Source organism: Centrocercus urophasianus, unplaced genomic scaffold, assembly GCF_019232065.1.
Source record: "Centrocercus urophasianus isolate 14NV4802_14NV808 unplaced genomic scaffold, USGS_Curo_1.0 seq_18, whole genome shotgun sequence".
NCBI lineage: Eukaryota > Metazoa > Chordata > Aves > Galliformes > Phasianidae > Centrocercus > Centrocercus urophasianus.
Window position 1 is genome coordinate 24,357,265 of NW_024884733.1, and position 27,696 is coordinate 24,384,960.

Below are 27,696 nucleotides of genomic sequence, written 5' to 3' on the forward strand. Positions count from 1 at the left end.
CAAGTGCTCATGAAATTTCAGTAACTCTATTATACGCTGTCTGCTTTGACAGAAAGAGCACCTCATCTTCAGAAGTGCCCTGTCTGAGCTGGGGACATCCCAGCAACAGCTAACTGAACTCGGGCTTTGCTTTTGAAAATCTTGCTCGTTGTGGACTGCCAGCTGCCAGAAGGGCAAGTTTCTGCATACTTGGTTTAAACAGCACATCGTCTCATTATTATGTCGGCTGGGCAGCTTGCTAATCAAGCCAGGGAAGGTTTCAGAATCCGGCCCATTGTGAAGCCCAAGCCAACATAAAGGCCCCATGTTGCGGGACGATGGCTTTTTATTTCTCATCCGATTGTTAAAGGCTAACTGGTGCTGGTTTGCCCTGAAGGAACAAACGAATGCATCACATTTAGAACTGCATAAACGACTGCATAAAGTTTTTAATGCGCACTAAATTCCTCTTTCTCCCCCGAGACTGTACTATACAGCCTTTGTGCTGCCTGCAAATGCAGATTAACATTTTTATTAAATGACATATGTTTCACTAATACGGAGTATTAAAATGTATTGGCGTAATAAGAAACATTAATGAGTATATCATTGGCACAGTTTTAAACAATCTTTAATTTTACTGCTTTTTAATTTGACCAAGCCCTCTGCCAGGTGATTCAAGCTATTTTCTTTCTGAGGTTAATCGCTGCTCAGAAAGGCTACATCACCAAGAGCTCAGAGCAGCCCCGTGCCATTTATAATAATTCCCACAGAACACATACACGGAAATAAAATAAAGCCAAGCACTTAACCTCAAGAACGCAGTCATAAGGACTGCTTAAAATTTTAGAACTTTCAAGCTTTCCACCTTCTGAATGGTAAGAATAGGAATGCTCAGAGGCAAAATCTTAAAAAATGAAATTTTAGTGAGAAAAAATCCTCTGCCAGGGCTCCCAGGTAACTGCAAACTGCCACACACCACTGAGGGCAACCTGTTTTCCCACACCTTCTGGAGACACCTTACCCTAATAAAACAATGCTGGACCCATCTTTGAGTGCTTTTGGGGCATATTAAGACGTTCCTACAGGAAGCAGACAGTTCACAGCTCTCCAAAACTCATGACTTGGGTGCACCACTTGATCTTTACTAAGCAGATCCATGCAGTGAAGCTGACGGACAATTTAGTTCCAGACAGGATGCACAGCTGAAAAAGAAACCTTGCCACGCTTTTGTTAGATAGGAAATGGTGAGCCACAGAAATCCTCAAGTTATTGCAAACCCAGTGCTTAGAGGCTGGAAAGCCTTTCACTTTTTGCATCCTCAGATGTGATTATTTGATACAACTCATTGATCTGCATGGCAAAGAAAGTGATCTCGTGGTGCAGCTGGAATGAATTGGGAGTTAAGAGGCCGCTTGCAAAGTATCTTCAAAAGGTGATGCCCCATGAGAGGTTTATAGGCCTGCGCTGAGACGGGGGTTTGAATAAATCTCCATGTGGACTATCATCCAGAGCCAGGCCACAGCAGAGCTGGAAATAATTCTGTGTCTTAAAATGAGAAGGAATCATTAACTGAGTTTTGGGGGACAGTGAGATAAAGATAAAAACGTGGTATCGAGATGTCATTTTTGTGTGCAAACTGGGCAAAGGGAAAGGAAGGGAGCCTAGCAAAATCTTCAAAAAAGACCTGGGAGCGATGCCTAGGATTTTGTCTGGCAGCCAGACATCCCAGGTCACAACTAATAAATTTCAAGTTTCTAAGCTGGGCATGCTTCAGCCCATACGATCTGACAAAGAATGTGAATGCCTGAGCTCAGTGTGAAGCAGTCCTGATGAAACTCCCTCTCCTCTGTGTCACGGGAAGCCAAGCTCTGCAGTCACCGTGCAGAACCATTTCTTACACAAAAACGTTTCTCTAGGGTCATCTCTGTCTATCAGACATTGGCAGGTCTTTGTCGAAAGCTTAGTGTTTAGGATTCTGACACACCTCTGCTGCTTTTGGGGAAAGCGGTGCATTTTCCCCTCCAATAATGTGCAGCTGGGGTTATGTTAATTTTTTTTTTTTTCATCGGGCAAATCAAAACACTGAAGAATGAAGAGAGAAGAAATCAGTTCAGGATGAGCTGAAATACAATTGTTTGGGGACTGCTCTAGTGAAATAAAAACACTAGATAAATCAAAGAGGGAGAGGTTTTACACAACGTAAAAAGCCTCTTTGTTCAGTGCTTTTCATTCTGAAATGGAAAGTCAAAAAAGATGAGTTAAATTACAGAAACGTTTCATTATTTCCAAAATACTCCACTGTTTAAGAAACGCCACTAGTAACAAAACCCTCCAGTCCCATTCCCTGTTCCCCTATCATTTTGTTTTCCAAAATGAACGTGATCCAGCTTCACTGACAACTTTCCACTCAAAACTGTTTTGCAATGATTCTGCTACTGGTTTGAAATAATTGGCCTTGAATATCTAGTAAAAGTTCTGTTTTGGAACATGGCAATAAACAACCATCCTTGTGCCACAAGTCCACCTAAACCACTCTGCCTGCTTTGCCCTGACACGTTAGCTTGAGGACATTCTGACTTCTGATAGTGGAAATTATCCAGCGCTGTGAGAAACCACAGCAGTACTAAATAATTCCATTATATCTTATGGCAGTGAGTTTCATAGAGTGAATACTCGCTGTGTTGTGGTGATGTCACTGCTTTATCTCAGAATGAACAGCAATATCTACAAGCAGCCATTAGCTCTGCATAAATATAGCAGGAAGACTGCAGCCAAAAATAATTATTATGTTTTAACCAGGCTCCCAATTACGGAATCATTTATCAAGTCAAATTAAATAAAACCTGATGGAACTAAATTCTCTTGTAAGCTAAGAAAGTATGTATTTGATAGCCCCCTCTGTGGAAGTCCCACGCTATGCCAGTATACAGCATCCTTCTCCATCACCCTGCAATAAAGCACCTCACAGAATGTCCTAAATGTTCTTCCCAATGTTCATGGTGGGGAGCTGATAATCCAGAGGGGGAGACACCACCAGCTCTGCTTCAGCAGGCAGGAGTGGAGCCCCTGAAGACACCACAACCCTGCACGGCACTGCAGTACGCCTCCTGTCTGCAAAAAGAACAACAGTTTAGGTTCTTGTTCTACAGCAGTGAAGTACGGGACAAGCCCAGACACAGAGCAAACTGCAAGATCTGCCAGGCTGGAGCTCTGCTGTGGACAGGAAAGAATTCAAATTCAACCAGCTGCTGCTGGTAAACCAACATGGTGACATTTAACAGCCTGCCCTCCAGTGTTAGTGCGTCTTTAAAGCCATTTGCACTACCCTGTAATCTGTAGTGGGTTTCATAAACAAATAAACACTGCATTTTCACCAAACCACTGCTCTGCCATCTACTTCTCCTCTAATCACAGTGTTTTTAATAGTGCAGTTCCTTGACAGTATCGGGAAATGCCATCAGAAAAACCTAATAAAAAGAGATCTGCGGTAAGGCAGCTTTGATAGAATGGATGTTTCCTACTATTGACTTCAAAGGAAAGAAAGTGAGGCTAATACTGTTTTGTTCAAGCACTTCTTTGGCATCAGCACATGACACCATCCACACTAAGAGATGAAAACACTGCAGATTTCCACAATATTCCCTCAAGTCAGGCATGGAAACACAGTGTTTAGGTGAAGGAACTCCAAATCATGCAAGCTTGTGCACACAGACCTCTCCTCCCTGCAGATGCAAGACTGTCAGACTCACCAGATGTAGCCCATTGAGATCTCAGTATTGCCCACCACGATTTATTGCACAAGGCTTCCCACTGACTGCAGATAGAGTAATACTTGTTGTCTTTTGGGAACCGAGATTCCCCACTGGTTTCCTCAGCAGTAACACCAATGTGCTCAAAAAGCCCTTTCTGCCCACAGGTGTGCTAACAGGTCTCAGTCCATGATGTGTTACAGAGGCAGCACCTCCTCATACTCAGCTGGAAGTTTTCACAGGTCTATGCCACGTGAAACCAGCCGCGTCAGAGGCTTACAGTGAAAATAACAGGGAGCACAGCATGCCCACTATCTCTCCTGCAATCTGTACAAGGATCTGTTTCATAGGTAGAATTGCCAATGGTTAGTTGGTGTGAGGTAGTGATTTGAATGCAGGAGCCGCGCTGGTAAGCTGGAATTGCCTAAAGGTGCCTTTAGGTAAAGGCCCTAAAGACACCTGTAGGCAAGTTACCTATCATCTGAGTCACCAGTGCAGTACCTTCAGTGCCTCCCCCTCAGGGACTCAAGAGTTGATTGCAAAAAGCACAAGTGCTGAGTTTCACAGTGCACAGATGTAGCACCCAAATCACAGCACCGAGACTGTTCCCAAACGGAATATAGTACACACATGCAAGAAGGAAAGATTTTGCTTCAAAGCCTCATCTACCTAAGAAACACAATGCCCACAGGCAGGGCTGAAACGCACACGGGAGGCATTTGTTTCTTTGAAACACATGAACTGGAAAGAATAACAATGGCTGTTATCACCGTCCAGCTGCCTCCAGGGATGGCACAAATGTGACCATACTCAATTTCTATAAACATAAATGGCATATGTGGGGATTCCATCAAGGTACACGTATCTTTTCTCAGGTCTGTGAAGGCCTGCAACAGTTTCCCTGAACACATAAGCTCACAGTGATGAGAACTTCATCTGCTGCTCTTTATGAAGCCACAGAAGTGCAAGAGGATAAGCTGATAAGCCATGTTTGGGGTTTTCCAAATCAAACAATTCCAGACAACGAAATTTACATTTACAAGCAGGGGCTTAAACCAAGGATGCAATATTTAGAGATCAGCAGGGTTCTACCCACCAAAGTACTGGAAGAACTATAAGACAGCAAAAGATGCATCTATGAGAAACGAATTTTTTTTTAAATAAAAACCATTTAAGCTCGCTAATTTTTGCTGTCTCAGACAATCAAAATTCCAATTGTCTGGGACATCAAATCTAAAAAAGCATGAAATTAATCTTCAGAAGTTAAAGTCTTAAAGGCATTGCATCATTATTTTTGTTGGATATATTTTTGATTATAATGCAGATGAACCCCAAATTTAATAAAACTAAAATAACATGAGTTAAGTATGAAACATAACAGGATATTGCAAAGAGATTAGGTAGTTTCCTTTAGACTACTTGCAGAGCCCAAGGAAAAACCAAACTGAGGGACACAATGACGAGAAGGCACCACTAAATTAGAATATTTAACAGAGTATGAAAACAGTGCACTCATAGTACAGGTTTTGGCAACGAAACACAGCAAGCAGAATATGGATCTGCAACATCAGTACTTCTCTGCACCAGATACTGTTTTGCTTGTCAACCGTCTGTAGTAAAGAAAGAAGCAGACTGGCTAAATTTAAACCAGCTGTAACGATGAGAGTGTTACAGTTGGACTGAAGGAAGCTTACCTCATGAAAGTATTGTGGAAACTGCTGTTGGAAAGATAATAAAAGGATTAACTGCAGTTTTAGTGAACCATTTACTTTTCAATCAAAATGTCTCATGTATTTCCTGTTCTCAAGTAGCTTGAATTCCAAAATTCCTTTGTCTATTACAGTACATAGTAGCAAAGCCTGCCATAAGAAATTAATAATTTTACATGGAAAAATACTTTTATGTATGGTGGCGGAGGGCTGCTCGCTGTTTGCTTCTCCTGAGCAGCCCGGTACCTCACAGCCTGTAATCTTACCAAGGGGAACAAAATCAAGGGCTTAAAAAAACTACAATGGGTAATTGTGAATAGCGACAGAAAATCTCTACTACAAACAGCAAGAGATGTAAAGTTACTTCAACAGAGCTACAGCAAAAATGAAACAAAATCTCAGGGCTGTATAGACACGGAATGAACTACCTTCTTAATTTGCAGGAATAACGGCACAATTATTACCACATCAAAAGAAAAGCCATCATTTAAAATGACATGACATCACCGCACACTGAAACACTGCACAGCAACCCTTGTTTAAAATGGAATGGAATTCACTGGGCAAATAATCTCGTCTTGATATTAATAACTTTAAGAAGCTGTGTTGCAGCTTTGGATCTGGTCCCTGCTAGATCAAGGTCTTTCCAGGGTAGAAAACTAAGCTTGCAAAGAGGACATAGTTTTCATGTGCCCGCTTGGATCCAGGTTTGCTCCGACACAGGATTCCAGCTTGTAACTCTTAATACACTGATAACTCTGCTGATATTGGAGAGGGTTCTTCAGGGAACAGAAGAGTTAAGTGCAAGTTCTGCAAGGTAAAACTCCTAATTATGACAGAGGCAATCTCATGTAGGGGAACAACTACACTGTCTCCTGGAATTACGCATCTATGTCCTTCCATGCCAAGGCTGTATACCTGTGTCATGAAGGCTATCTGCAATTGCTGATGTAAAGTTTTTTCCAACCTATTCATAATGCTGAGCCTTGTGATGTTACCAAAAGCCAGCCCTTTGAGGCAGATGTACGGAATTGAAAGGAGGAAGTTGTTAGCATTTGCTGGGATGTTACATGATTTAATGTCTCTGGTTTATCCAGTTTCCTGTAGGAATGGGAATGTAACATTAGAATTCTGCTATACAATACCTGTCAAGTACCTATTTTGCAGAAAAAGACAGAACTTCCCTCACCCATAGAGTCCAGCGAATCTTTCAGCATGACAGTAAAGCTAATTGGGGTTTCATGTTTAAATATTTCTTTTAAGAACTGTGAGATAAAAGTGGGGAGAAGACCGATTTCATTATAGATGGCTAAAAACAGTCAAACAAAAAAGAAGGCTAAAATAAAACCTGCAGGCTTCCACAGCTTACTTCTGCTTTTGTTTGGTAAAAAGCAACTAACATTCATTATTCTTAGATGATTTATGACCAAAACAAAGATATTTATAGGCATTTCAAAATCCTTTGTGCTTTCAAATACGGATGGAGCTACTTCTGGAAATGAGTGAGTTGGTTCATTCACTCAAAGCTGAGATAAATAAGTAAGTCTTCAGAGACTTTCCATTTTATCTTGGACAATGTGGTGGTGCTCTCGAAATATCTGCATTATTTCCAGTATTATTTGTGGGAATATCCACTGAGCAGTGCAGATCTTAAGATAATATTTTTCATTTATTTGATGGCAGATAGAAGATAATGGCGTGATCACTCACAAAAGCCTTAAAACGTTTTGTAAAACACTGAATATTTTTTTTCCTTCTTCTTCCCTGACACACCCATTGTAAGCCAGCAAGCTTATCCCTGAACAAATGAAAAAAAAAAGAAAGCTTTTCATAAAAGCATGTTTTCCTGTTGCTCCATACAAAGCTACAGCTTGCCATGGAAAAGTTTGCCTTGATTTTCCTTACAAACATTTTCCATTATATCATTCTCTGATCAAAACAATAAAATAGACATATAGCCAAAGATTCTGCCTATCACAAACAACAACCTGCTCTCAGAGACATTTCCTTTGTTTGGACTTGCCTGTGTGTGTGTGCGTGTGTAAGTGCATGCACGCACACGCGTGCGCATGTGGGTGTTACAAATAAGACTTTCCAAATTTCATGGCCCAATTTGGAAGCTTATGTCAAACTTGTTTTGCTTCATCTGTTTCAGTCAGGGTCTTATATCATTGTTGTCTCAAACATGTGGAAAGCTTAATGGAAGTCATTAACTTTTATTTTAGTTTGGCCATATTGTCATCATGGTGGGCAGATGCAGAGATGGTGCTATTCCCAAGATCTTCTTTTTGGAACACTGATGTTGTTTACATCTTCTTGATCAGAAGAGAACAATGGTTTTTACTTATTTTTAAAGCTCTGTTTCACAAATTAAAAAAGTCCCTGAGAACCTTTGAAAATGTAATTGAAAATACTCTTTCTATTCTTTTAACTATTTAAAATCCTTAACAAGTTTCTTTTTCTTTTCCAAACTACCAGCTGAAACTTTTGCACTCACCAATCTGTGGGTTACTGTTCAGCTGAAGGAATGAAAAGAATTTCATTAGATGTGTTTTATGTTTCTCGATTAAAAAAGTCACCCGAGGCTCAGTGACTTGTTTTACGTTAAGTGACTGCTGTGTGCTTTGATCATCACTTTATTAATGCTTTAATGAATATTAAAAAAATAAAGCGCTGTATTAAAAGCTAAGCTCTCGTATAAGGAAACCGAATCCCTTTTCCAAGAGCCACGGTGCTTCTTACTCAAACATTTCCTTCTATATTAAGGTTTTCTCCAGTTCTCCTTTAGCCTGCTGCAGATGGCTACAGGAAAGCACGACAACTGTATTATAGTAAGGTTAAAGGGAGAGCAAAAAAGAGAGCAGAGTAATATGCTTCTATTCAAACAAATATATTCCAGACTTACCATGCACTTGTTTGGTTTTTCTCCAGAATGAACCCTCATGTGAATCAGCAGTTTGTAACGAGCATTGAAGGGTTTATAGCGGCGGACGCAGCCTGCCCAAAAGCAAGTGAAGTCCTCTCCCTTCCGCTGGTCAATGTGGGTCTTTTCTATGTGTCTGACCAGTTCATCTTGTTGGTCGTAAGTGGCACTGCAGTCAATCCACCGACAGACCTGTTTGCCATTGCCGAGGTCCTGCTCATCCCCCTCACTGGGCTGAAGGGATTTCGGAGACATAGAGGCATGTAAGTGAGGCAGCGTCCCTTGGGTCTGGCTCAGCTGCTGGTGTAGATGGTAAGGGGGAGGCAGCCCTTGATGATGTCGGAAAAGATCAGTGGTGGAGGAATAATCGTCAGCTGGTTCTTGTTTTAGGAAACTCACCTTCTGTGTGCTGTGGGAGGTGTTTTGATGAGGAATGCTAGTACCATTCATCATAAGGCTGAGACTTCCATTCTCCTCGACTTGCTGCATTTGTATCTGCTCACAGTCACCTCTGTCACACTCAGCAGAAATAGGTACAAGGCATGCTGGAGGGGAGGGAACACTGCAAGAGTTTCCAGGCTGAGAGCAAGACTGGGGCCGAGAGGATTTCTGAGCACTGTGATGACTGATCTCCACGGGATGAGAGGAAATGCCAGCTGAATTAGTTCGCAGTCCATTCACACAGGTGACCAGTGACGTCTGTGATGTGCGGATGATAGCTGCAATATCAATTCCTTCGGCTGAAGACGGCACAACAGAGATGCATCTCTTCTTCAGGTTGCTTGCTTGTAGCCTAGCTGAGTGCTGAGGGGTGCCAAGTGACAACGGACTCGGGGAGGAGCTGTGTTCATTATTAAACAAGTAGGAAGAAAGTGAATTTGTGAAGCTATTATTCATTAGGTCTATTTCGGGATGCAGACTACCAGAGGCTCTCAGCTCCATCCCCTCCGTAATCCTTCTGTGCATGGAAGCCTCAGACAGAGCCTTATAATCACCGGGGCATTCTTGTTTAATGTGCTGAGCCGGGTGACTTCCATTCAGGCATGGAGCAGCAGAATCTACTGAGTCTTGAAACCTGGGTGACCTGTAATATAGTTTGTATTAAGCATCACTGACTACCACAGGATTTATCGTTTTTGTACAGGACACAACATTTGTACAGCCCTGGAGAATGGAAGCACTCGCTCTCCGCCGAATGCTGCTCATCTAATGCAGCAATTACAACAAAAAATTCTGCAGTGCTTCCTCTACAACCCCTGTAAAGGCAGCATCGTTTTACACAGGATTAATTTTACACAGTGAGTTATGCACAGAACAGCCAGTCTCCCCACCTCTGCTACGGGCAATTCATCAATCACAATCTAGGTTTTCAATGCATAATAGATTGGGCAAAACAATAGCTGAGAATGAAGTTTGAGAGCTTTGGGCTTTTTTGAATTATTCAAATATCAGTATTTTCCTCACAGTGTACTGGGAAAATTCCGTGGCAACCTTGTTCACGCAAACCCAAAAAGGCTATAGCTGAATTCTGCTTACACGTGACAGAATTAAAAAATTCGCTGAATTAAAAAAGAGAGAGATCTGTGAAGGAAAAAAAAAATGGCTTCTGAATAAAGAATAGCTCATTTCAGCCCGTGGTCCAGAGCTGATGAGACATCAGTCAAAAGAGAACTGAAAAAGTCCACAACCGGGAGATTTAAACTGGCAGACTATATATTTTCATTTCCATTTTTCATATGATTATCTGCCCAGGTCTACAAGTGCTAAAGGATGGTTCTGCAGAAGTGATTTTCAACATCTTTTGATGCGTGCTGAATTCAATCACTCAGGAAGCAGGAATCCCACATAGGCTTTTCAGTAAAACTTCCAGGAAATATTTCTTTCTAACATTTTCCTCCAAGCAGTCAGCAATTGGCCTATGCTTTAAAATGAAAAAAAATAATAATAATCTCAGTGATAAACGTTTACTGTGCATGACCCAACTGCCTGTTGTTGGTTAGGACCAGTGGAAGTGCCTTAACATATCCCTAAAGCGTGGTTGGGTTTAACCTGTGGCTTCACCATGCAACGACGTGCCAGGCCTGTAAGAGGAAACAGTACATCTGTGTGCAGGAAAGCTGTACCTGAACTAATAAACCCTCCAGAGAGGTCCTCTAGGGCTCTTATGCTGAAATGTTCCATATAAATGAATTTTATGCTTTTTGATGCTATCACCAGGAAAGCTGAAGAAAACCTGGCCGTTAGGCAACTCTGTGTGATGCTGTAGCTGACAAATCTGACACATTTCAAAAGAAGAAACATATATGCTTAAGACATTGTGGACGTATTCATACGTTAAAGTGCAGAGCTGCTGACTAAACAGCATTTATTTTTTGACTTAGGTGATTTTATCTCTACTGCTTCCATCAGACCACCACAAACACAAGGAGCTGGAACCACTATTAACTCCTTCTTCGTAACAGCTCTCAATTAGAAAATAAAAATAAAATTTTAAAAAGCTTCAGAAAGACTTCCTGCTCATCAAATGAAAGCTGTCAAAGAATTCTATCAATCTGAGGCACACAGCTGGCAACATACATCCACTGGTGACAGGTTTCTAAGCTACAACAGTCTGCAGCCAGTAGGGCTTGATATAAAAAGCTTTAAGGACATGAGAGAAATGAAATTCCCCACCATCCATTGCTACGGAACAATTAGATCTTGCATTTTGCCACCAGAAGTTTAAAAAGATTACATTTAAAAATTTTAGAGGTTTCCATAATCCATTAGTTATAATTTCTCCCTTTAGGTTTGCACAGTTGGTCTCTGGGTAAACTTAAAGCACCTGGTTTTGCAGATGGTGAGGTTTTTTTTTTAAAAAAAACACAGTATTCATACATTATTTTTTAACATTTACAGAACCATATGTCTGTAAAATATGTGGCATAAGCATTAGTAAAAACTTGTACTGCACATGTTTGGGAAACTCCGCCTCACTAGCTTGTGGCTCTGCTGCTCTGTAGAAAGTATGCTGCTTTAAAGGCTTTCTGAGAAAGGTTTACAGTGTTCCACGCCAGGCATGAGATTTCCTACTATTTAGCTTCTTCTGTATGAGAACTCCTCAAAATAATTCAGTTTGTACCACAGCTTAGTGGTCCCAAAGCCTCGGGCTAAAACAAACACAACACATTTCTCACATCACATAAAGCTAACGCAATCCTTACATTTCAGCCCGTGATAATTGGTGTCATACTATTAAGCATTATGTAAAGCTCCTAGCCTGCCACAAATCCATGTGAGGAATTCCAGCAGGAGTCAGTGCAGAGTACCTGCAGGATGGATTGAGATGTCTTTATCATCTGAATACTACATTCCCCAAGTTCCTACCAACATCAGTCTGCATTTCTAGCACAAGACCTTACTTAGAATCAGGACTGTACTGTTGTGATACAGCTACAGCACGAAATATGAGACACATAGAAGAGTTTTCTACCTTTTTCCAAGAATATTTCAAAACCAAAAGAGATGAAGGCACTAAATTCAAGCATCTCATTGGCAGAGCCTTCTTACCCATGCTTTGCCTACATGTTGGTAAGACAGACTGCTCATGCAGATCAGAAACCATGCCTTTCTGGGCGCTACAGCTTTCTCCTCAGCACTAAGTGCTTTACATATCCCACAATCATTAACTTTGCAGGGAGAATCTGGCTTTGTTTCAGTTTCCTGATGGTCAAGTGGTGATGTACTGAATGCCAAAATTGCCTGAAAGTGAACTGTATTCCTGGCAGAATTTCGCCATCACAACTCTAGGGAAAACGCTGCAGATTTCTTCCAGCTTGGGGAGTGTGGAGAAGGGATGGGGAAGCAAAGCTGATGTGAGAGAGACAAGGTGTCTGAAACACACTGTGCATCTCTTATACCAAGTTGTTATGCTATTTGGTCCTGCTATGGCATCTTGCTGTTCCAGCCAGAGATCAGTTCCAGAGCTGCTACGCATAGCCAGTGTCATCTTAAGGACTTTATAATCCCTGGATATAAATATAAATTCATATGAAACAAATGGCCAAAAGAGAGCGAGAGGGACGGCAGATTGCAGGACAGCACAAAGAGCACCGTGTGCACACAGAACTGAGAGGGCTGCGCTGGGGGCTTCCAGGTGAGTGAACATGGACAGGAGCGGGCTGGAAGGGAACATACCCCATGAACATGCATCCCTTTGCAGGGAGCATCTGTGTACAGGTCTGAGGCCACAGTACTGCTGCTCAGCACATGAAAGCTGAGTGTAAGGCCTTCACAGGGTAACAGCAGCCTCTCAGAGGACAGGAAAACAGTGCTTCCAAAGAGACTCCCTTACGTGGTAACTGGAGCCAGAGCACGAGGCCAGCAGCACCATGCCAGAAGTGCTGCATTCCCTACTGCCCTCAGAGGAAAAGACCACAGTATCTGAAATCTCCAGATTATTTACAAAACAAACGGACACTCCTTCACTTGCCACTGTAAATGTGCAAGCAGTGGTAACTGACAGTTTTAAGAAGCTGGAGGGGGTTGTTCTGCCGCACATCCAGAGACCCTCTGCAACACTATCTGACTGCTCCAGTGTCCTCCCTGGGTTTTATATGCACAGTGTGGGCGGGTTTGCTCCATCTGATAATGGATTATTTGACAAAAGGCCAACACCAGCTGAGTGCTGACTCCAGTTGTGGTAAGGAAGGTATTACGACTTTTCCAGTCCCACACACATCACCTTCACAGACAGCGTGCAGCAGCAATTATGTTGCACAACTTGAAAGATAATAATTGAGTGGGAAAAGAAGGGGCCAGGATGAAGAGAGATTGTGATTCTTGGGTTAAGCAGTCATTGCCAGAATGCACTTTACAGCATAAAGTGATTCAGAGAGAAGCTGACGGCGATAACAAGTTTCAGTGCACCGAGGGGAAGAAAAGACAAAGCCAATGATAACCCCAAATCCTGAGGGAAATTTTGGATTGCCAGGGGAAATGCTCTCTGATTTGTTTGGGTATTCTTTGGACACTGCATATCCAAGAAAAGCAGAGTGGTTCAGAGATCAGTCCAGAAAACTTGTCTGAATTTGTATCTCTGCTTGTTTCCATGCTGGTCACCAGAGCTGGACAGAGCAACCAAACCATCTGCACTGCCTTCTATGCACTGACATCTGTCACTTCCAGCCCTTAACTCTCCTGTATCAGAAAAGGATGGCTGAAATCTGGGGAGGTACAGGGCACCCTCAGCTCCCACTGGAATTCACTGGAACATGATGGGCATTTGCCCCCACTCCAGCTATGTTCTCCTGTTCCAAGATCTTCAGGGAAATCTCTTGTTTTTTGGTACTTGTTCATCAAGAATATTTACTGTCACAAACACTGCAAACAGAAATCATCCCAGCTGCTGTCCACCTTCTCTCACATGCCAAGGTTCTGGCTCTGTACCATGTGTGTGATGACAACATTAGACATGGTATCTCAGGGGTCCATAGCTGGCATTGGCATTACCTTGTGAATCCTATGCAGACAAAGGCAATGTTGCCTGGGTAGACACACAAATAGAGCGTGACAATATATAAAGGAATGGAAAGGACATTCAAGATACTCCCTGAGCAATTCCGAACTGTTGCTTAGCAAGCAGCAGAACCTCCAGGTTTTAGACCATGCTATAAAATAAAGGGATAGGATTTGGCCTGTCACCTGCCACTTTCTCATGCTATGCAGAAGACAACCCTTTATGCTGCTCTGGGAATCCTTCTCAAACAAGAACTGGAAGGGGTTCATATTTCCAAGGTTGGGTACTGTGACCATGGTATGCAGGTATCTGTCATTTCCTCATTATAGGTTTTACAAAAAGGTTCAAAAAGATCTAAGCAGTGTACTACTCTCTTCCTCCTTTTGTTTGCTACAGCCCTAATTATCTTTGTTTCATAATTGTAGTCACTGACAGGATAAAAAAGCATAGTAAGTGGCAATCCCACATTGAATCACAAAGAAGCTGGGAGGAAGTACACTTGAATACAGCTGCAATATCATCTACAAATCTCTGTAGCAATTGCAGAATATTTTGTTATGTGGCATGGATATTATTTGTTCTTTTCAAAGAGACAAACAAACAGCTCTTTCCACTTCCTTACCACACTGCTGCGTGTTCTCTTCCTAAAAACACAGATGTTCTTAACCCAGAAGTAAATGGAAAAGGGGAAATAAGACATAACCATGTACAATAAAATCGGAAACTGCCAGATTTCCAAGACCAAACTATAGTTCATATTTCCTTTTGCTGTGACTATGGATATTTGGGTCTGATAGTACCATGCAGAGCACCATGCCAATTATTCCAAGTGTCTAAGATAAAGGCTGCTGCTTTATTGAGGTTTCTCTTTTCTACAGCTCTTCAAAAAGCTCAAGATTATTCTGTATTATACACGCTGCCAAAAAGAAGTAATTAAAATGGATGGACAGATTTAAATTTATAGCAGGCTTCTATTCACAATGGATGTCTGTTTAGGGTATTTGTTTAAAATCTGGTAATGTTAAATTTGTAACAACAACAAAAAAATAATGTGTTTTCATACAATTAATTTATAGCAAATGTTTAAATAGAGATTCTGTTCGTAGCATATCCAACTACATTGTATATATCAAAACCAGAGACCAAATTTTCACATTACAGCCTTAAAAACAAATGCTGAGGATGTGGCTGTATGGGAACACCGAAAATTAAAGGAAATACTGCACATATAAAAATGGCTTCCTGTAGGTTTGATGGTGGCAAGGGAAATTGCCATATGGGAGAAACTGGCTTGGGACATGGCATTGGCGTGGAAAGTGGAAGTACAGAGGAGGCAAATGTGACACTATCTGAACACCTGGCAAAACTCTCCTTGACTTCTGAGCATGGTAGTAAAGTCCACACAGAGAAGCAGAGAGGCTGCAGCTGCATATACAGAGACTTCTACTGGCACTGCCTTGGACTGCTGCCTGAGCACATGAGCATATCCCTGCAGTGAAAACCTGCAGATGAGTGGAATGGTTACACAAGAATCCAAAGAACTTCCAAAAAGAGGCAAAAGCCAAAAGTACTCTTCCTGCAGTATGGTGCTTGGATACCCAGAGATGCTATTGGAAACAGAAAGCAACAAGGAAGCATTCCAGAAGAGCTAAGTGGACAGACCCATAATACTTGCAGGGATACCTTAGATCAGAGTGTGTCAGGTTCAGCTGACCGACGTGAAGTAATCTCTCACAGGACAGTGGGTGGTCCCGCATAAGTGGGTTTCCTGTGTGGATGAAGAGCCCTTGTCTGCACACTGGTACAGAGCTACTCGTCATCTCCACGTCCATCATGTTCTTCTTCTCGGAGATCAAGTTACAATGACTGTAGCCACCATTAACTGTCAAAAAATAATAATAAAAAAAGTAAGTAATTAAGTGATCATAAGCCTTTGACTGAGAACTATCTATGCTTCCTATTGCTTGGCATGTTCATTTTGGATCTCCTTGTAAACTTCTTGCAAATGGCTTAGCAGTGGAAACTAAACGTTTTCCAAAGAAGCAAAAATTAATTCCAGAGAAATCAGAATCTGTGAATTATGATTGTTTATTTCTCTTTTTTTTGCAGCTATTTTACACTACACTTTAAGTCAAGAAACAACTTCATGTGATAACTTCTGACTGTGTATTTTTATGGTACAATCTTGCCTCTGCCAGATTTTGTGGAAGAATATTTCAGTCTCTCTCTATTTTCAGAGTCCCTTTATTTTCAGAGAGAGCAGCTCAGTGATGTAAGTCAAGATTTTCTTTGCAGACAATTATCTCTGCAATTATGACCTTAGATGGGCATGTTACTCCTTGACTGCCAGGTCAAATAAAATTTTACTTCAATGTATATGTGTGATCAATGTGACTCATGACTACAAGTGATACTACAACTAACAAAAATCAGCTCTGTTTTGGTGGATATTGCATTTTACTTGACTTGGCAAAACAGACTAGAGCTACAGCAATGTTCTTCAAAGTATAAATATACCCACTAACAGTAATTCCATTGAAAAGAAAGGACAAAGGGGGAACTAAGAACCTAGATGGTACTGGTCAAGCGCTATTCATTTCATTTCATTTCATTTCATTTCATTTCATTTCATTTCAAGTGTGCTCATTTTGGTGGGTTTTTTTATTTGTTTTTGGCTGGGCATTTTGTTTTGTTTTGTTTTTTAACTCTAGGGAACTAGTCAAATATTCATACATGTGCAACAATGAAAGTATTTATGAGACATTTAACCTTTACACGCTGGCTAAAAAATACACAATACCCACTTACCATCATTTTCATTATTGTATATGAATCATGCTTTTAATATATTAGATCTCCCTCTAATCTCTTGTGGGTTTCTTTGTTGTTGCTGTTGCTTTTTTTTCCCAATGAGACAAACTGTCATGGTGTCAGAAACTAACTGCAAGCATATTTCTGCAGTTACATACTCAGCCCAGAAAGCAGCTCCTTCCCCCTCATACCCAGCACTCTTGGTCAGGGTACAACAGAGCCAAACTGCACTGCAGTGATTTCAAATTCTGCACAGAAAAGACAGGCTGCACTTCCACATCACACAAACTAGTCATTCTCAAAAGCACCGACGTTTGCCCTCTACTAGGATGTTACAAGGCATGATTAATCTCACCACAGCTCTGCCATCTACCAGCTTTATCTTTACATCATTCAGCCATCTCAGAATGGGTGTCTAAGAAGGGCTCAAGCACCTCCACGATTTTTGCCGCTGACTGCTTTGACACAGCTCTTCAAGAGCCAAGGTACCCTGAAAGTGCATGAAGGCCCATCTTCTCTTCTGTATAGCTGCCACCCCTATGGCTAATGAAAGACAGTGGCAGAGCTTGCTGCTGTGGTCCTCTACAATTACAGTCAGGGCACGCTTTGAAAGCAATGAGAATGACATTCGAGTTTTTGGTGAGTACAGATGAGAAGAAACAGGTGACATGGAGAGGCATTAAAAGTCTCTGGTAACTGGAGAAATTGTGAAAGGGATCGCAGCACAAAAGTCCATTCTCTTCCACTGGCCGTGCTCCACAGCTTCCCCATCATGCTCCACGGCCCCATTGTAAAGGGAAAGGCATGGCAGAGGAAGATGCAGTCCAGGCAAGCATCCAGACTCAGAGCAAAGAGTGGGTACATGTGACACCCAAATTACAAGTCTCACGAGGCATCACTGTGACATTTCAAGAATAGAATTCCCTGTTACTAGTGAAAAGTTCTCAGTGTTTGGCTGGTACATTACACTTCTTGATTACTTATTTGTATGATTTTTATTTTTTCAAGACACTGGAATCGTTACAATTGGAAAGACAATGCAGGGTTTTTCCTACCCAGCTCTAATCACAACACTAAGGTATGTGGATAGTGCTAGGAAGTGAAGGCCAGCAATATCTGACAGAAATAAACAAACTACGTAAGAATTGTAGGAAGATTCATAAGATTTTACTGCATTTAAATTACACAAAACAGGCCATTAACCTCCTTCATGGTAACTAACATCTATGTTTTCGTTATCTGAGCTTCATTTTCAGAGACTGTGATATTCAGGGATATTTGTATTCACTGACAGTCTGTGGCTGCTGTAAATGACTGGAGATGCAAAGAAGATGCAGAGAAACACAACAACTTTTCACTCGTGCAGGGCAATCAGTTGCATTTGGTGGTTTGGGACTGAAGTGTTTAAGATCTCAGTGGATGCCTTTCAGCTTACAGTGGGTGCTTATGACAATTAGCTGCGTCCTGGTTGTAATCAGGACATAAATGAGTATTATATCCTCTGGAGTCTACATCTCCACATTTATTCCTGTCCTATCCTGGCTTATTTCCGTTACAACTGACTCATTTCAATGGTAATATCTTCTTCCCTAGTAAGACTGCACAGTCAGACTTGTGGTTGTTCATCTGAATTTATGAATCACACCGAAGGGGTATCAAACTATACAGCTGAACACTGATGAAAGATGCTCTACACACTTTTGAAGGCCACATCATCAAGAGAAGTTGGTGCATCAGTTACACCTAAATACCTACATCACAGGTATTCACTTTGTCAACCAGCAATATTTTGCAAAACCTAACTTCTCTCCAAACTACTGGGGGTTCTTTCAAAAGCTTCTAGATTTATACTTGATCTGTAATAAAACCACTTTCTTTTTTTCCATTCTCTAAATGGCACAAGTCTGAAATTCACTAAAGCTTTCTAAAAATGCATTTTATCAATCTTACCATACTATCAAAACACAGAAACCTGAATTTTCCACTCAACTTTCAACAATATCAACTGTAGCACACGCTGATACCTATGTGTATGAAGACGGAGACTTCCTAGAATAATGTGAACATTATTCCCATGCCATCAAGAACAATTATCTTCTCTCGTAACTATCAAACCAGAAAACACATTTTCTCCCTGCAAAGGAACAGAAACTCACGCCAAACGGGTGAAATTGTACATTTCAGACAACCTACCCCACCTCTACCTTCACAAAGTAGCCCACGGATTTGTTAACAAGAGTTACAAATTCCTTGCACATGAGAGCCTCATGTGACGCGATTCCTGCACCAAAGCACTCTCAAACGTGCCCACTACATCAATGACTCACTTTGCCTCTTTTTCCACAAAGCAAACTGAAACAAAGACTGAGAGATTGTCTCCGAAGGCAGACAACTGGAGTCAACGTTCAAATGTTCGAGCACATGTGAAAGCAAACTCATTGTCTCCAGAAAGAAAGGAAAAAATGTCTGGTTTACACCAGCGTAACTGAGAAGGGAATCTGGCCTTCTGACAACTGGCTTTTTATGCAATATTAATATCACTGGCTGGCATACATGAGATTGAAGCATTTTCCATGTCTGGAACTGCATCTCCTCTTTCACTGGTATCAGGGGGCCTTTAACCTACATACTGTAACTTACCAGTACCAGATGAAAAGAGCACAGAACCCCTGCCTTCCACCTCAGCGTTCACCCTGCTTTCAGGAGAACCATAGCTATTTCGTAAATCCGTATAAAATACTAATCCTAATTTACAGAGAGTAAATCTAATAAAAGTGGAATGGTTTCCAGAAGGATCTCATGGAAGCAGAATCCTTCAAGGTAACTTTTGTCTTTTTCTGTCCTGCAGTTTTGATTTATATCTCTGCGCTTAAACACTCGTGAAGGGAATGGAAGAGGTTGACACAGTAGTGTGCAAATGCTGCAATCAGGCAATTCCTTCCATATGAGTAATCAGGTTAGTTCAGCTCTGGCTATCTTGCTGCTTAAATTCTGGGGTAACTGAGTTTGGAGTTAGGCCAGGTTATGTCATACGAGAATCGGTGCTGTTGATTTGATGGGGCTGCACACCTCAGGGAGCACCACTCAGAACTGTGCAGTCAGCTCTGTGTGCTTTTGCAGCAGTCATCCTAGAGAAAAGGAGCACATCACACAGAGGGGAACCTGTCTGTGCAACGAGATCAGCACTAAAAACAATCCTGAAGGCACTAGTTCTCCTCCTCCCCGAGCATCTTGTTTTCCCTGATACTGGTAAAATCAGCTTCTAAGGTTGTGGGTGGAAAAGAGCAAGAGCTATCAGAAGAGTAATTATCCAACAGTGAACACGTGTTGCTTTGGAGTTTACCTAATTAAGGCCACTGAACAAATAACTGAAATGATGTATAATTAAAACAACTTGCATTCAAAATAGAGATAGATTTGAAATATTTCCCTAAAATACTTATATGTCCCCTGAGCATTGTGGGCTTTGTGGTGAAGACCAAACTTAGGTCATTTGCTTTTTTTTTCTTACTGCTTTATTCTCTTCAATTACTTCTTAAAAAAAAAAAAAAAAAAAAATCCCCATTCTTGGTTTTGTTTGGATGTGATGTCCAAAATATACCACAACAGCACTGAGAAATGGGACGCCACTACTGGCAGCTGGACGAGTCGCGATGCCAGTGAAAGACCAAAGAGGTCCAGATTTTCTCAAACAAACTGAAAATCATCTGTGCTGGAGGGAGGCTATCAAAGCCCTGCAAGGGAAAATTATTAACCCTAAAGGTGCCAACACAGAAAAATGAGCTATTGTAGAGAAGTTGCTGTCCAGTTGATATTCAGCATCCCATTATGCATGACTGGTACTGAACAACTTTCATTACTGCATGCCTGGGGTGACTGCTGCAGCTCCTACAGTCAGTAATTCAAGAATGGCAAGAAAAATGTGCAGCACCATGCAACCTGCTTGAAGGCTCTAACAAACAAACGGAACATTTCAAAACCCAGAATCTTCAAAATGACTCACGAAACAGCAATTTTGATTAAAATATGTATATATATATATTTTTCCCGAAGTTTTTCTGCTGTTGACACAGCTTATGAGAAGGAAACGCACTTCAGAAATATGTTGGTGTGACCAGCTATACAGGACAACACAGCCTTAAGTAGACCTCACCTAAATTAAACATTGTTATTTTCACTTATATCCCCAAGCTCATAAGAAAATATCCTGGACATGAACTTTGCATTTGGTCTGGACCCAAAAGCAGGGATGTCTGTACCTCTTACTGACCTCTGTGCTCACATTTGCACTGCCTGGTACACAACAAACTTCTAGGCATTTGAGCTTCTTATCACTTGAAAAAGGAAAGTTCTGTACTTTAAGAGACCTTTGCAACTTCTAATAACATGTAACTATGAAAGATTCCCTTGCTTAAGTTATACAACTGTGACATGATCCCAGACTGCCCAACCAGACTCTAAGTGTATACAGCTACTGTCTCTCTTACAAAGCTTTGGAAACTTATTTTTCTATTTCCAGCCATAGTTTTAAAAGCTGTGCATTTTTGCAAGTTCTCTCTTGTTTAGATTTCATCTCTGTGTGATGTCAATACTGAGCACCACTGGGTGTCTTTCCAGAGGTAGGAGAAGACTAGAAGACCATTAGAGCTGACTTGTCTCAAAATACTGTGTTAAGGCACAGAATTCCTTCTGTGCTCCATGATTTGCCTCCTGAAATGCGCAGGTAGCAAATGCAGGCCCCAAGCATCATGCAGAGGAAGCAATTACATCAATTGTGACTATCAAGCAAAATCAACACTACACAGAAAAAAACACTAAAAATGTTCCACTGTAATCATTCTTTTTGCACATTCTTTTTGCACATTGGACACCCAACGGGATCAATGATACGGGATTTCAATATGAATATCTGTCGCACACGGCTCCTTTGTTTCTTCTATATGGCCAAAGGAAGGAAAATAACTCCTTCCCCAAAAAACCAAGTCAAGAGATCTCTGAGCCTCTTTGGTTGCTGTTTGTCCTTACCTGAGGACTGAAGTGGTTAATGGTAACAGCACTGAATTTCCACTGACATGTACAAGAGTTCATATCTCATAAAGATGAACGGAGCAGCTCACACCACATTCCAGGGTCACCCCAGATTAGTTACATTCTGTTCCCATTTTAAGGCCTATTTCATACAGCTGGTAGAGACTTGCCTTTGCTTTTTTTTTTAATGCCTGTACAATATGTCAAGAAAAATGCAGTATATGAGAGCCAACAGATTTCTTTATTACAGAGCACACCATGCTGTACAGAGAGAGTCAGATGAAGAAACAAACTGTCCCACATTTGTGTATCAGAACAGAGGTGATAGTTATTTGAAAATAGATACAAGATTCCCCTTTGAAAATAGACAAAGATGAGAATCTACACGACCAGGGATAACCAACAGCATTCAAAAGGATTACAGTATAAAGGAAGGAACTCTTTCCTCCAAGTGGTTTTTTTTTTTTTAATTTTCCTATAAAATCCTAAAACAGAAATATTACTTTTTACCTTCACACTGAGGTATGGATAAAGACAGAAGGACTGAGAGAACTCCCATAAACTAAAACAAACCAGCTTGTGGAATAAATTGCAGAGCATCAATTTTTAAGAACTTGTGAAAGATAAACGTAACCCATGTGTGTCTTTTCAGTAAAATCTGGGCCCTAAGTGTTGGCTGCATCTATATTTGTTATTTCACGTTCAATTTATTTTTAAAACAAGTTATTTGGATTGCACTTTATTTCTGCTCTGTGGAATTTCTTTTTGCAGACTGTATCTAAAGGAGTGAATGAGCAGGATTGCCACTACAGAATAAAGAAGCACTGTTAACTTTCTGTCAGTTCAACTTAAAACAATATATGAAGGTCTGTAATCTTCTCATCTCCGAGCAGACAGATAGGTATGGCTCCCAAATTAAGACTTTTTCTTGATATTTTAAAATCACCTCCGAGTCCAACAGAAGCAGGCAAAGAATGCTTTAACAGCACTTCATGTCTTTTGTTGCCAGAACGGTTTGCAATGCCACGGAGTTCAGATTTCCACCAAACACCTTCACAACACTTTCTGACGTTTGCAAGCATGGCTGAGGTTCAGGAGAACGCACGCCCTGTGCTTTTGGTCCCAGTGACTTCACAGCCTTAGCTGATGTTCCCAGCTCGGCTCTAGATGCCTACGAATATAACCATTTTAGGCAACAGCGAATCCATCATCAGAGAAGTAGAAACTGTCTGCTATCACAAGGAGCGTTCCACTACAGTCAAGTTTGGAATTCAGCGTTCTTGGCTTCCTATTCGGATCTCAGGCCTCTAAATTATGGCTCCAGACAAAGCTGAGAGTAGACTGAAAATGACCATTGCTCTTTTTGTGGCAATCAGAACAGAGCCCTTCCCAGCCTGACGAAACACAGGTCTCATCATTACATTCATTGTTACGGAGTCTCTTCATCTTTGAATCACCTTTTCCCTGTTGCCAGGCAATCTGAAAAATATTGTTCTCAGTACGTCTGGCCTTTTTTGTGGTCAGTTATCCTTCCTTACAGTTTGGGTTTTAGAATGGGGGGGAAAAGACATTAAAATAAATGCTTTAGGAAAATACTAAGCTCAACAAACATTACTTTAATTAAAAAGGAAATCCTAAAACCTTCTTAATGGGCACGTGGAGAATATAAGCTCAATGTAATGAAATTTGATTTATTTCTTTCCTTTTTTTCCTTTTATAAGAAGACTATGTATGGAACAGATTTAATTCGCAGCATTTCTGATCGGTAGGGATAAATCATTATGATCTTCCTTGCTCTGCCAAGCAGAGTGCTTCTGCTGCCTTATGAACAAACACATTTGAAGGAGAGGCAAATACAGCCCTTGATCCCATTCTCCTTTCCCACTTCTCCACTCACTCCCATTTCCCTTTTGTTTCTAAGCTGGGTTTGAAACCTTCACTTCCACTGCCACCTCCCATCCTTCCCTACCTGTGCCTCACCTTCCCCCACATACTGGAATGCCACAGGTGCAACAAACAGCTGCTGTGCTGTACAAAGTCAGTGCTACCAAATCTACCTTGCTATCTAGATGCACAAGTTTCAACCTCACCTGGAGCTGGTCTCCCTTTCTGGAAAGCAGGCAGTTGTATTTGTCAATGCAGTGACACGCAGCACATGGCAGCTGCTGTCAGTCCACCTGATCTATGCTCCAGATCTCAGACTGACCAACAACCCGTGTGCCCAGAGACCAGCTGAATGAGCACAGATCAACCCACACACTCAGTAAAGCCACCACGCATACTGGTGTAAGGCATAATGCAACTCTATGCTGTTTGCATCACCTGCCCCTGTCCCCTGTGCTTTGCCTTTTTTGTTGCATAAATGGACACCACCAGGGTTTTCGCAGCAGCCTATAAGTTAGACGGGGCCTGAAGGTTAAAAGAAGTCCAGAGTGACTCTTAAGACAGAAGTTCACACATTTTCTGATGAGGGTACTTGAATTGTTCCTATTGTAAACATGCTTTCATCATCAATTACATGACTCCACTGAGAAGACAGGGATCTTTCCATACATGCACAGTTTGAGAAAATCTATTCCTTTTGTTTTTTCCTTCCAATTCATCTAATTCACTAATAGCCAAAGCATGTCTCCTATGAACAGCATGTGGGTTATTGCTTTCCCATTTACTTATTAAACTCTGAACTTTTAAACTCCCAGATCTCCACTCCCTACATTTTACTTAGTCCATTTAGTCTCTTTTCCATGGAACTTCTAGCCAGCAGACCATGTAAAGGCTCCACAGGGGTATGTGCTCTCCCAAACACTGGAAACACAAGGATGTGCTGGGAATGAAAGCTGGGGCTTTGCCATATGGCACCTTGCATGTGTCTTGTGTAAACATGTATGCCTCTATGCCCCAACAAGGAATTTTATGTCTGCCTAGCTCAGCATGCACTATGTATATAAAAAAGGAAAAAACCCACCACCCACACTTCCAGTTGAACAGAACAAAAATTATTTCCAGCAAGATGTTAGGCTCAAGGGTTTAGAAGCCTAGAAAAGTCACCGAGCCAGTAAACAGTACAGAAGCTAACTTCTGCAGGGCAGAATCACATGGGCTTATATCCTGAATGGCGAACATTAATGAACTGTATGAATTAACATCCTTTACCCTGAGAGGCATCAGTCACTCTTCTCCACTGACATCTTCACTCCAAGCTAACCTGGAGCTTCTTCCAGGCCTTTTTCTTCCTGCTTTGTTTATATAATAGATAGACGAAAAGTTAAAGTCAAAGATCATTGAAGGCTGCATGTTCTCCTAACACAACTTGGTCTCCGTTCTCTTATTGAGAAGAGATCTTCACATACACACCCTCCATCTAGAGACACTGCAGATCTCTCACACTCACCAAGTATTTCCAAGTATCCCCAATCAGCCTCTTTGTGCTCTTGCCTAAACTAATTTTTACAAAGAAAACTCAAATTGCTGCCACTAACAGGCAACAATTTCACCTTCACAGCTTCCTTGATCACGTAACACTTGATTCTGAATACAGTAATGGCTTTTTTGCAGCTCAGAATTAACACCAAGAGAAAGGGAATTCAAAACAAATAAAAACAATCCCCCAAATATACACTGAAAAGAGCAACAGCCTATCCCCTCTTCTTTTCAATTGCTGTTTTCATTGTTTGACGTTTCTTTCTGCCAGGATTTTGGCATTATTTCAAAAATACAATATATTTTATATCAAGTAATTGGCAATGCTGCTTTCGATTTTACCAGAACCACACTTAGGATTTATTCCAGTAGAATTTACCCTTCTGTGCTCCCTGCCAGCGAATGGACCTTTTGCAGGCTCCCACAGCAGGGCGTACTTCTCTGCACAAAACTGACAACTCAAATATAAAGCTCTTCTCATAATGTACACCTCTGCTCATAGCTATCCTGTTATTTTATCTGTATTCTTGGATAAAACACAGAATTCTGACATTGGTGAACCTTCGGTCTGACAAAGTGCAAGCGGTTTTAATTATTATTGCTGCTTTAAACTGCCCTCTGGAAAATGCCCAGAAATGCCACTATGGAAGAACTTATTGGATATCCACACAGAGGCAGAGGTTGCCTCCACCACAGTCTCATCACTTAACAGCACAAAGCAGTAAATAAGAACTTCCATTGAAGTGCACATACTTGCAAACTGCCCAGCCTCCTGTGCTAACTCTTCAGATTTACAGTGCTCTTTCCCCTGACCATCCCAGCCCTCTGAAATCCATGAAGGGCATGAAATCATTCTAACGTGCTGATCTAACTGATCCAGTCAAAGTGAGAAAGTAATCCATTAATCACACTGTCCACAGAGGGTCCAGCTCTATTCTCTAGTCTTGCCTATGATGAGGTGACAGAGTTTGTGAGTAGCAGATGTGATACAGAGCTACTTCCAAAGAACACAGTTCACAGACAGAGTCCAGAAAGAATGTTGGTGTGTTTGGTGCACTGTATTTCTTGTGGGATATCTGCATCCCGTTTAACTGCCTGCAGATGGATTTAGGGTTTATCTTTCAGAGAGAGATCAAATCTCAAAGTGGAATCTTTAAATGATGGAGAACTGATTCAGTGGCAGTTTGTTCCGCAGTTCTCAGCATGAATTTTAGATAACTTGAGCTTGTTTAACTTCAGTTTACAGACACTGGCTCATTACACCTGTGTGCAAGATTAAGACACAAGAAGTACCCAGAGCTTTCTCCCTCTGCAGATAACTCTCGACTTTGTTCCTACCCTTCTTTAGTGACTGAGCTTCATCTTTTCACAGTGAGCCATATTTGCCAGATCACAAATAATTTGTATGAATCTTTTCTTAACAACAGCCAGTTTTTCTGGAGAACCTTGTTAAATTGTCAACGCTGGAGCAGTGCAGTACTAGAAACGTTCGTAACTTATAAGACATCAAAATCATTTTCCTACTTCTGCCTGATATGTGCATAAACAGAGCTCTCTTCAATTCTTATTGTTATTCTGCTCTATCATCAGAGCACAGATGCTTATTCAGCCAGCAAATCCTGAATGCTTTACCTGAGGCAGCCTGGCTGGGTCGTTTAAATCTCTTGGGGTCTGGGGGAGAGAGAAGGACGGTATTTCTGGTTCTGTGAGTGCGTGACTGTAATGCAAGCTCTGCTGAGAAACAGAATAAAGTCACCAAATTACACTACTGTGCCTCTCAACTTAATGACCTAGAATGAGTTCTGCTGTCGATGGGCCTAACTCAATAGGCACCACTGAAAACAATGGAGTCCCCCAGCGTGTGACCAAAAAAGAAATAAAAACTTTTTAAGGAATGTAGCAACTGCAGAAGCTCAGTAACCACTTATGAAACTGAGGGGGGAAAATCAGTCATTTGAATTTTTTTGTTTACAGGCAAAAAGGGCTCCAGCAATAGTCACTGAGTGTGAGATTTCTGCTGTTTTAATTTAGCCTTTCTTAGGTTTTCCTTGTTTGGTTTAGCACAAGTTCTGCAGAATACATCTAAACTCTGTGGCTGATTCGCAAAAGGCAGCAGAGTGGGACTGACTGAAGCCATTTAAAAACTAAAGAAGCTGGAAGCAGAATGCATGTGTTATCCGAGCCCCACGCTAAGCCGTAGGCTTTCAAAGCTGAAATGATTCCCAAAAGAGCAGGGCATGGCTCACAAAAATCCCTATTTACCTGGCAGAAATTTCATGCGATCCTGAGCTAAGAAACTATCTTAAGTGAGAGGAAGGCAAACTTCACAAGTATGCAAAAAGAGAAAAAACAGTTGTTCCTTCTCATTCTCAAAACCCTTCATCTGCATGGATTCTAGCAGCCAGCGAGGGGGAAAAGAGGAGAGCAGTGCAGCCCCATAACCACTGCTTTTTATATGACGGAAGCAAGGCTGAATTATTTGCACTGCAGCTCATTAGTGGTAGTTGTCCTGAAAGAAAAGTAAGGAAAGAAGGGTGGAGCAGCAACAAATCTGGGCCACTTCTGAGCCCACTGCAG

The 27,696-nt window shown here is 41.3% G+C and overlaps 1 protein-coding gene across 2 annotated transcripts in view; it reads right to left on the reverse strand.

The window, feature by feature from the left end:
- Positions 1-27,696, reverse strand: part of GLIS1 (GLIS family zinc finger 1) — a 186,398-nt gene that overhangs the window by 80,702 nt on the left and 78,000 nt on the right. For both annotated transcript variants that reach the window (XM_042819432.1, XM_042819431.1), the window contains exons 2-3: positions 15,544-15,742; positions 8,346-9,447 (exon numbers count right to left, since the gene is read on the reverse strand). In XM_042819432.1, coding sequence (XP_042675366.1) covers positions 8,346-9,447; positions 15,544-15,695 — 1,254 coding nt within the window. In that variant the 5' untranslated portion in view covers positions 15,696-15,742. The remainder of the gene's footprint in view (positions 1-8,345; positions 9,448-15,543; positions 15,743-27,696) is intronic.